Consider the following 11,450-nt stretch of genomic DNA (forward strand, 5'->3'; position numbering starts at 1 on the left):
GTTTAGCCAATCACAACACACTGGGCTAGCTAACCAATCAGAGCCCATAGCCTATTTCCGAAGGAGGGGCTTCATAAAAGAAGGAAATGATCAGCACGTTTCTCAGAGAAGGGACAGAGCGGTGTGATATAAAGGTAAATTATGTGAAAAATAATGCGTTTTTTAAAAAACAAAGCATTAACACATGTTAGACTGCATCCCATAAACACAATCAAGCCTAGAAAAAAAACAGTGAACCACCCCTTTAATGAACCCAATAATTAATACATAACTCATGTTGTGTAAAAGTGATCCTGGTGTATTCAGCAGAAGTGACAGCAATTGTGTCATCTATTGTTTTTGTTTTGACTACCTCCCACTTTTTTCCTAGACTTGAATGTGTAATGTGTTGTAATATCGACTGATTAACTGTGGAGTAGAGACTTACCACGTGCACTTGAAGGCAGCAGTAGCTCAGTTTCAAATGGGAAATCGCAGCACTGGAGTGGGTTGCCAGACTTGCCGCATGTGGAATTTTCTGAAGGTCCTCAAGAATCTAATATTGGGTTCTCTGAAGTGATGATCTTACTGCAAAGCAAAGTTATATCAGCCTCATTCAACCCTAATGGAGGCTAATGCCATGAATAAAACACAAGCGTACAGTAGAAGGCATTTGAGAGGGAACCGTGGGACAGTTAATGCATTATTTTAGCCTGAAAAGGGACAGATCATTCAAACTGAATGCTTAAAATAGACTGACGCTGTCTTTCAAATGCTATTTTAGTGAACAGATCCATTTTTGTGCAAGAATTGTCATGCTGAAGAGCTGGAAAATGATATAATTGCCTCTCCTTAAGTTCAAAGCCCAAGCAGGGCTCTTACAGCTCATCAAGTGAAACTGTTCCTTTCTGCATGTCTTGTGAGAACTTCTCCATCTTTTCACGGTACTAAGTTTGTTCCTGCCTCTGTTATGTCATAGATGATTAGTATGGGATGATATTAGACTCAAAATGATTAATAGATGCACGCACACACACAACTACCAACAAACAAGGTCCAGTGCAATTCATTAACGTGTACACAATTTGAAAAATTCGCAAATGTGCGTCACTACACTGAAACAAATGCTTTTCAACCGGTGTCTGCAGAGTTAAGAATTACATTAATGTGCAGCATTTTGTTCAAATAGAGACATATTTGTGAATACAAATGTTATAGTTTGTATTAAAGTATCATAATTTGTGCATGTAGCGATTAAAATGTGCATTTGTGGATCAGGTGACATGCATTCATTCACGTCTCTTCTGAGTCGATTCTATATGATTCATTTGAATTTTGAGACTTTCGTTCCGCCCTTTTAGCCTTGCCCAATCCACACACACACAGCTCGCGATCCACGCGCAGCTGAGCCACAGAAAATCAGCGACCACTAGATCGCACTAGCCCCAGTCACATGTGCGCATTCCATTGAGTACGGTTTTATGAATGTTACATTGTGTTTTCTTTGTTTCTTTTTGGTTTGGCTATTCTCCTCTACAGTAGAAATATAATAAAGATGTTGTATTGAACTTTGTTCTAACTTAACTTGTCTTAAGACACAGAATAGCTTATATTAATTTTGCCAAACAAGAACTTTGTGACGGTACCTTGGCTTTTTTTTTCTGTAATTCAACAGCACGTTGTCAGTTATTCATTCCTTGTGTTATTATTATTATTATTATTATTATTATTAAAAGGGCTATTATAGGATGTAATTATTTTTATTCTCAATATTTTATTTCTACACTTTTCTGGATATTGAATGAGTTTAATCTCGCATTACAGGCTAATGACTTTATTCTGGAGATTTTTTTTATTTTTTATTATTGTTTGGCCCTATAATCCTCTTTCTTACTCTCTCATTTGGCACGAATCCAAATGTTTCCATATTCACAATATTGGCTATTTATTAGGCCTATGTAAACCAGGCTTTGTACTTAACCCGCTTTCCAAAAAAAAAAACCATCTAAACTTTTCTAAAGACAGTAAGTTCCCCTCAGACATACATTCATATAAACTCCTACACCTAAATGAATCGCGATTTGTTTAGCATCTCAACCGATTTGAATCGTCACATATTTGAATCGATTTTCAACCGGCTCGCAGTTAATCGTTACATCCCTAGTGGTTAGTAAGATACATGTATAAAATTTATGCAGTACATGGATAATTGTGCATGCATCTATTAATCATTTTGAGTCTAATATCATCCCATAGATTAGCATCATGCTAACTAGATTTGTTTGCGAGGAAGAAATAAGCAGCGAACAAGGTGTTTGAGCTGACAAAAAGATGACTGGCTTTTATTTTTGCAGCTTTAAATCTACGCTTGACACTGAAAAAGTTGAGCTTCTATGGGGAAAATATACAGTCTTTTATCAAAAAATTAAAATTTTTGACAGCAGAAAGTCTCGCACGTCTGCCAAACAGCCGGTCTGTGAATGAGGCTCGTTTTTCAGCTCAACGATAGTTTAACAAGCTCACAATTACCGTGAACCGTCTTTTCCACAGGTGACAAGGTGGAGACGTTCCCTGTCCTGGAGATCAACCAGAGCGAGATAGTGGACACCACCGGTGCTGGAGATGCCTTTGTTGGAGGTACTGTGCTACCAAGCCATAAAGATGTACTTTCAAAGTACATCTTTAATAACTTCAATACTTTAAGCAATAGTTCACTCAAAAATGAAAATTCTGTCATCGTCTATCCACCCTCAAGTTGTTGCAAACCTGTATGACTTTTCTTTTTGCTGAGAAACTGATGATGATGATGATAGTTTTTGTGAGTTCAATGAAAGTCAGTGGTGTCCAGAAAAGCATTTGGACCCCATTGACTTCCATTGACTGTATGGACTAAAAAGCACTGAGACAATTTATTTTAAAAAATACCGTCTTTTGTGTTTGATAGAAGAGACTAATTCTATAGTAATATATTTATTATTATTATTGTTATTGTTATTATTATTAATAATGTTCAAACAGATATTCAAAATACCCATAGCCTAATCTAATAGATTGTTGTTGTTGTTGTTATGAAATAAATATTCATACACATATTTAAACATTATTTTAATTGGTTTAGTCTCTCTAGAACATAAGGTCTGATAAGCTAATAAGTTAATTAACCCAATAATTAATGCATAAATCACAGGGGAAAAAATTCTAGTCAGCATGCAAATGGCTTGAAATGTTGAAACTGGTGCCCTAGACTCAGATTAGTCCTAGACTGAAGTATGTTTGAAGAAAGAAAATCACTATTATTATTAAAGGGGTCATGAACTGCATTTTTAAAATAATTTTGTTCTGTTCTCTGAGGTCCACTTATAATGTTATCAAGATTTTTACATAAAAAAAATTTATTATTTAGAAGTAATAGGCTATTTTCTGTCCTGTTTTGACCTCCTCATCTGAACACTCCGTTTGAATAGACGTGGCGGATGATTGGCTAACAGTTGTGTATGTTTGACAGCCTACATCCCTCCTAGATGCTGTGTTTTAGGTTAAAAACACATAAATACTCAGTACATATCAAACGATCTATAATAAGAGACAACACAATAGTGAGCACATAATAAAAACAGTTACTCACACTTGTGTGGTGCGACATTACTGTCGGATCCAAAATAGTCGCACAGAATCATCTATTAGTTTCAATCTTTCTGAAAATCCTGTGTCGAATCGTGCCTTGTTTGTAAACAAATCCACAGTAAAATAAAGTGAACAAAGGACAGAGTTCTTACTGACGCGGTCTGGATCTTCATTAAAAATAAACTTCATCCACTCTTTCCTAATGTTGGGATCAGAAGGAAGGCAATGCAAAGACTGTGTTTTTCCACAGCTTGGCACTGTACAGTGTCTTGTTGTCTTCATAGTCATCTTTATCGTTTAAATTCTGCGTAGACCTGCGTTTGCCTCTCTCGTTATTTACACTACATGCATGAATCGGTGGGCGGAGCTAAACAGGCAGTGCTGTAGAAGCAGGCGTTGATCATCTTCTGTGGAGGCGGGGTTTACCCACTCTATTACGTCATAAAGTGGCACATTCCATAACCTGTCATTTTGGCAGATTGGCTTCAGTAAAAGCTGTTTTTAGACTAACGAGAAAGTTTTGAGTTCTGAAACTTACAGAATGTTTTTATAGTACAATGACCTTTTAAATGTCAAAAGATCAAGGGAATTTTGATTTCTCGGTTCATGACCCCTTTAATAATGGTAATAATTAAATACATATTATGATTATTATTATGAAATATTCATACAAATATTCAAACATTATAAATGTTTTATCCTCTCTCGAACACAAGGTGTGATAACCTAATAGATTAATGAACCCAATAATTAATGCATCAATGACAGAAGAATGAAATCACAGACTCAGCACACAACTGAATTGAAATATTGAAACAGGTATCCTAGACTCAGACTAGTCCTAGACGAAAGTATGTTCAATGGAAAATCACTATTGACAGGACAATTTAATCCAGGATTAGGTTTGATCTGTAACCTCTGGGAAACCAGACCGTGATGCAAGAGTTCTGACACACAATGCTTATTTATTTCCTGCGCAGCTGCTCTGGAATGACAATTTGTAGATGAATTGTAGTTATACTTCATTTATTTGGCTTAGTTTAATCACATGAAGCTGCCAATGTTCTATTGTACTATTTAACCTCAGATAACACAGTTAAGGGGAAATAGATCACTTTCATGATGGATTAGTGGAGTTTCCAGACTCCCCAGCCGTTATCTTTAATCTGCGGGTTTAGCTAATAACCGCGCATTCAGATAGCCGCTGCGTGTCTACTCCAATCTGAACTGTGAAGCCATCCATCAAAAGCATAAAGCACAACGCTGTTTGGCTCCCCATGAAAAACAGAAATATCGATGTTGATCACGCCGTTCACACGGGTCTTTCGGGTCGGTGTAATTTATCTTCATACCACGCCTCTTCCGCGGCCCTCTGCTTTTCAAAGGCCACGAGCCTGATTTGCTAACATGTCTTCCTGTAGCTCTTCCAGGAGAACCTTGCGACTAATAGAGCTGTGAGCGTGTTTGCTCAAACGTCGTATTGATTTTTTTTAACTCCTTTATCCGTTCCAACAAGAGGTTGGAGGCCAGCGCTCTGCCGTGTTGGAAAATGAATTTGCCAGCTGTTTTTCAATGCGCTCCGGCGCTGCTGCAGAGAGCAGAGATCTAGGTGGGAGGGTTCAGAGCCCGAGGGCAGCTGGAGGATTTCTGTATCGCACATCACTAAAGAGGGCCTTTTGCATCACCTTTCCCCCTTAAGCCTGATTTCCTTAATTTTTTTAAAAGAAAGCAAATGCAACAAAATCGATACCCGACTACGTTTTCTGAGCTAACATTCGCCGGCATATGTTTATGTGTGTGTCTATGCGCTCGGATGTGTGTGCATGTGTGCGTTCATTAAACATATGTTTGTGTGCATGTGTTTGCGCACGCTTTTTGATTAGGATCTGTCTGTCCACTCTCTTGCACGCTGCGGATCTGATTTGTGTTTTTCTTTCGATGTCTGTTTGCATGTGTGTGCAGGTTTCCTGTCTCAGCTGGTACAGGATAAGACCTTTGAGCAGTGCATCCGCGCTGGACACTACTCTGCTAACGTCATTATTCGCCACGCGGGCTGCACATTCCCAGAAAAGCCAGACTTCCACTGATGGGCCACTGAGAGACCGGAAGATACGGCCGTCCGAGTGTTTTATAGGACTAATGCCTTTTTTTAATTGACTTTTTAATCTTCTGTTCCTCTTTCCTCTCTTGTTCACTGCCTGCCTTCTGCTGTGCCTCTGTTGTCTCACAGCCTAATACGATCACAGAGACATATTTCACATTAAAAACTGTTTACAAAAGAGGCAAAAGAGGAATTTCTGTTGGAAATATTGATTTGTTTTTACTAAAGCCATTTTAGTATCACGGTTAAGAGTGATGATCATAACCAGCATCTTTCCAGATGTGGTGTTTGCTAACAAAATTTATTTTAGTCGTAATTAGCTATAAAAACTGAAGCCAATATTGCAGACATACAGAAGCCGGATGAATCATTTGAGCTTTTTTGAAATCAAAGGCTCGTTTTATCTCAGAGAAATTTTGTTGGCCAGTCTTCCTGTTGTAAACCAAATGTATTTGTGGGAAACACTTAAATGTGTCACAAACTGCCAAAATAAACAAAAAAGGCTGTATTACTGCTGTCACTTGTATTATCTTCCTAACCTTATAAATGGGCAAAATGGGTGTTTATTGCTTGAAATGTGTTATATTGTGCATTATCTGTGTTTTTGTTAGACAGAGATTTTAGACTCGGTTTTTGTCCATTTTACTCTCTCAAGTTCTGTGTCCTACTGGATGGGTAGAAAGCCTCCAGCTTCTGCCTGTCCTCTTGATGACAGTGGCAGGTCTGCATTGGTTCATCTCTCTGATATGGGATGAGGAGTAGCTATTTGTGAGCATCATTAGAGAGACTCAAGGTACAGCTGACCCTTTGTCCCCGTGTGTGACAGCAATCATAGCAGATTCGGGTTCTGTCGCTGACAAACCCGGTTGGGCCCTGGCATCACTGAGCACACGGTTTTAAACAACCCGTGAGTCCATGTGAACTTAATGACAGCGAAGGACAAAGTCCTTGAGCACTATTTCACATTTTCAGCTCTCACACAGTCACGCTTGTGTTTTTTCCACTTCTCTAATCCTCCCGCTGTGTGTTTTACAATGATGCTGGGTGTTTTTAAGACCTGCGAAAGTTGCCTGTGAGGTTTATAAAATGCAAGTTGATTCACAGGTGTGTTGCTGTTGGACAACATTTCAGTCAGTAGGTATAGAAGAACAAAGTCAAGCAAGAAGTAAACACAGTTGTGTTTCTGATATAGTTGAAATTTTGGTTCCTCTTTATATTAGGTGTATGTACTTACAGTACATTAAAAAGATTAATTATGTACAATGTACTTGCGTTCATGTTTTATTGCAAAACTTTTGCTGCTATTGAGGTGGGATATGGTTAAGGTTAGGGGGCAGGTTTAGTGGTATGGGTAGGTTTGAGGGCGAGTTGTATTGTATAAAGCACTATATAAATGTGACATTCTTTAAGGAGTAGGTTAAGATCAACTGTAATTACAGATGTATTAACAATTTAATTACAACTAATTACATGCAGGTACGATTTAAATACAAGTGCAATGTAAATACATGTATCTACACAATAAGTGCACTGTATAGTTGTTAAAGGCACTTGATATAAAGTGGGTCTGAATTTTTTATTTAACTTCAAACTGGATATCTCTAATCAGCAAAATCTATAATTTTAGAAACACACACACTTACACAAAAGTTTTCAATACATGACTTGCTATAAGTGTGTTATCTCATTAAAAATGACCAACTGTATCATTTTAGTTGAAAAGCAACAGGCACTGTTTATTTAAAACAATGAATCAGACCAGCTACTGTGTGACCTAATTTAAAGTTTATTCATTTCATAATGATTGATGCTTAATATGCTTACAGCTATTTGATTTGGTTTGGTCCACTATAATAGCAAATATTGTTGTATTTATATTATTTAACAGAAGAAAACCATCTAGACAACAATCTAGGAAATTGATCGTCTTTGCTTAGTTGGCACATTCAACACAGTTGTATTTTTGTAGTTAGAAAAGTGCACCAGTATCTGGAAGGTCATCAGTCTGAGCTAATCTACTTACCCTAGTGCTGTTATACCCTTGTGCAGGGAATTTATCCTGCCTCTGTCTGAATGTGAATATGACTGTGCCAGTGGTTGAAATATGCAAACATGAATAATTCCAATGTATCTGCGTAAACTGTAAACAAATGAACCTTCCCTTTTGGCATACAAATAAGTAACACTGAATTGCAATAGCCACACACATTACAGTGCTAAAAAAGGGGGTCTTGGGATGAAAATGATGCCAGTTATCACCTGTGAAGTGACAGGTATCATTATCATCCAATGCAGCTGATCAAAAACAACAATGCCCAGTGGTAACTTTAAAATAAAAACGTCATATACTAAACTAAAAAGTGGATCCAACTGAAAGCAGTGTAATTATATTAACACAGTGTTAAGTGATGTGTTAGTATATCACACCCAGACCAGCTGCCATAAGTAACTCAACCTGGTGTTTCAAAAAAGACAACTGAAGACAATCCTTTGGTGTCAAATCACCTTGATCAGGCTTTGCTGGAAGCCAGTATGCAGGCTTTTGCCAAACTGTAACCACATCCCACATGGCTCAAGTTTTAGTGTGCAATTTGTTTTCCTCTCAGGCACAGTAAAAAGTAACATGACCATGGTTCAGATTGCTCTGCAACACCAAATTTTCACCACAGGGCGAACCCATGGGCTTTCAGGTGCATTTGAAAACTATCAGTGGGTTTTGTTGCATATTTTGTTATTAAATGTTTTCAATTTACTCCGATTATTACCAACTGTGGTGTAGCACATTTGGCTGTATGTAATTGATGCTGGTATTTATATTGCAAACAAACATCAATTACATGTGCAACACCTTCTGAGCAATTAAAACGTGATGTATAATTAAACAGTGTGAAACTTTTATTATAATTATGCATATATGCGTGTATTCATATGAAATTTGTCTGTGCTGGGTGATATTACAAGTTTCATAATCCTCTTCAAAAACACGGCATATCAGACAGTATCTTGTCTTTTTTCCCCCACACAGTTTAAAATCTCGCATGATTGCGCGTGCTGACTTGGAGACGATTTTGCACGCATACAGTCATATCCCAACAAGTGATATTAAAAGTTTCCTTTTCCGCTTTACAGACAGGGCACATCATGTCTCCTCTTTTCCCACCCATGCCATGTAGTCTGAAACAATGTACATTGTTTCCCAATGAGCGATGTGATGTCACATAGCGGTTACAGAGAGTTAGTCCTCCTCTGTGGTTGATGGAGTGCCGAAAGGGGAGGGTACTACTTTGTCACAGACTCCTATGTAGATTAACCTTTCAATTAGTTGTTATCAGGTTCCCTCTGCCTACGCGTGCGTTCATCTTCCGAATCAAACAGGACCCCATTGGATTTATCAGGCTACTTTACGCATAAATAAGCGTGTTTTTATTGCTTATACGAGGAGCGTGGAGAGATCGTGCGAGGAACTTAAAGGTAAATGTTCGCCTTGCCAGCGTTGTCGGGCATTTATCTCGGCGGTGTCTTGTTGTCGGTGGCATGTTTTAATCGTTCAAGTTTAAGTTGTCGTGAGTGATGTAACTTGACGCAAGCGGAGAAATTAATTCGGGCTATTAAGGTTATTGGGTTACGCGAACCGCGCAAGTATAGCAATCTGCTGCTTGACCCGCATAAATGGAATTTTCCAGATGCTATCTGTTCTCAGTTGCTTGATCTTGAAATATGAGTGCATTTTGCATGCTTTAGACAGAAGCGCATAAACCAACAGCAGCATCATCGCTGCTTTTTAGTGTTTCAGAATAACGGGAGAAATGATATGCCATGATCCGTTTAGGCATTCGCAGGATTTATAAATGTTGCCTGTTTGCGTGCACAGCACATTCGTGAGGACGTGCGCGTTCGATAGTTAATGGCCTCCCGTGTCTTTTGTAAAGTGCAAACTAATTATTAGCTATACTAGATTACAGTGCACACAGTACGGGTAATGCCAGGGATAACTAGAGTACTTGGACTAATTATTCACCATTACATTATTCTCCAAAAAGTGTGACTAGGTCGATCTGCTTATATTGCAGTGTTGTGCGATGCTCATTAGGGGGAGCCTTCTTAAAGGTGTAGAGCGAGTTTCGGCTGATCTTGTATTTAAATAGCCATCAAGTAGTTTTAAACTCATTACATGATGATAAAATATTCCCGCTATCCCTGGTAACTGTTTTTTCTAATGCGGATAGAATAGCAGGTATCGCATTCCATACGCAGTACGGACTAAAGAGCAGTTGACAACTTAAAGGGGTAGTTTGTTTAAATATGAAGATATTGTCATTTTTTACTCCTCCTGTTGTAATAATCCCGAATGACTAAAAAATTTGATGATATGCAGAATTACAGGCTTCAGTTACTGTTGACTTTTATTGAATGTTTAAAATCACACTGAAAGTAAATAATTATTGAGGCTGTCAGTTCTTCACTTTCTGCTTCATGTCTCAATTTGTGCTCCACGGAAGAAAGAAAGTCATAGAGGTTTGGAAAAACATGAGAGTGAGTAAATGATGACAGAATGTTCAGCGGTGTTGAGCTATCCCTTTAAGAGGCGGGTCAAGTGATTATTGACAGATTATGAAGCCAACCGATTCCTCGAGAGGCCGAACTGTTTCCTTGTGATTGACACTTTGGTTATCAAACCAGGGATAAGTATTTGCCCTTTCTAACCAATATTAAAGTTTCTTGGGCGGGACCGTCTTTGTGAAGGTAAGGTTTAATGAGACTCCATTGGGTTGTAATCAGTGTCATGTCGGATTCATGTAAACTACAACATTGTAACAAAATGGCGTCTGTTTAGTAACGCGACCGGGCAAAGCGGCGAAGTCACCTGACCTGTCCACCGTATTAAAGCGTCCAGAAAACAAGGTTTGCGAGACCGTGGGTTAATTGACATGTTGACTTTGTCATCATAAATTATAGATAGTCATCTGTCGGAAGTAGTCATAAAGCATAACCTAATTTAGCCAGCTTTAGCTTAGCGTGCTAGACTTGAGCTCTGGGGCTGTTTAGAAAACCGATGCTGGAGATAAGAAGCCGAATGCTTTTGAGATTCGCCTGACTTTAGCTCACTATCTCGGCTTTAATAAGAGGACTCGAGCTGAAGTACGAATGTCAGTACGCGTTTGTGACACGGTGTTTTATTTTAGCTGTCAGCATTGCAGATGATGTTGCTAGACTCTTAATGTGAAATGTCATGGCCAAGTCGTAGTTTGTGACCAAAACTGGAAGAGTTTAGACGAGATTTAAAATGGATTAAATAAGTGTCAGATCTTAAACAACGCTGTATGTTGTGTTTTTAAGTTTGAGTTGAACACCCAAAATGAGTGGGTGTCAGTTGATAAATAAGACTTTGTTTTACCATCAGTTGTCTTGTTTTTGTATGTTCTAACACTCTGTGTGCTGTCATGCCTTCACGGTTAAACTCGAGTTATTTGGTGGTTATTTAGCTGGCTAACCGAGTCGCGTCGTTCAATTATTTACCATAGCTTTTCTTGGATCTGTTTAGGCCGGATCTAATGTCTCAGAGGAATGGGTCAAGTGTTCCCCTCAGTATGTGTGCGAGGCTTTTTATGTAACAATATTATGGCAGATAAGTTGTGTGGTTGAGTTTACACGGCTGCTGCTGGCGAGCGGACTCGGAGGGATTCTTGAGAAATTGTTCAATGCATGTCACCTGCTGGCTGCTCGCAGCACTGTTCTTCCCCTCCTT

General features: G+C 38.6%; 2 protein-coding genes across 3 annotated transcripts in view; both read left to right on the forward strand.

Moving 5' to 3' along the window:
• The window catches only part of adka (adenosine kinase a), a 163,611-nt gene extending 157,399 nt beyond the window's left edge, over positions 1–6,212 (forward strand). For both annotated transcript variants that reach the window (XM_016556754.1, XM_016556755.1), the window contains exons 10-11: positions 2,530–2,616; positions 5,566–6,212. In XM_016556754.1, the coding sequence (XP_016412240.1) occupies positions 2,530–2,616; positions 5,566–5,690 (212 nt within the window). In that variant the 3' untranslated portion in view covers positions 5,691–6,212. The remainder of the gene's footprint in view (positions 1–2,529; positions 2,617–5,565) is intronic.
• Positions 6,213–8,986: 2,774 nt separating this feature from the next.
• LOC107743589 (histone acetyltransferase KAT6B-like) overlaps positions 8,987–11,450 on the forward strand; it is a 43,579-nt gene continuing 41,115 nt past the window's right edge. Inside the window, exon 1 of the mRNA XM_016556920.1 lies at positions 8,987–9,175. The gene's annotated coding sequence lies outside the window, so the exon portion shown is untranslated. The remainder of the gene's footprint in view (positions 9,176–11,450) is intronic.

The sequence above is a fragment of the Sinocyclocheilus rhinocerous genome, unplaced genomic scaffold, assembly GCF_001515625.1.
Source record: "Sinocyclocheilus rhinocerous isolate Xijiao unplaced genomic scaffold, SAMN03320098_v1.1 scaffold677, whole genome shotgun sequence".
Classification (NCBI taxonomy): Eukaryota; Metazoa; Chordata; class Actinopteri; order Cypriniformes; family Cyprinidae; genus Sinocyclocheilus; species Sinocyclocheilus rhinocerous.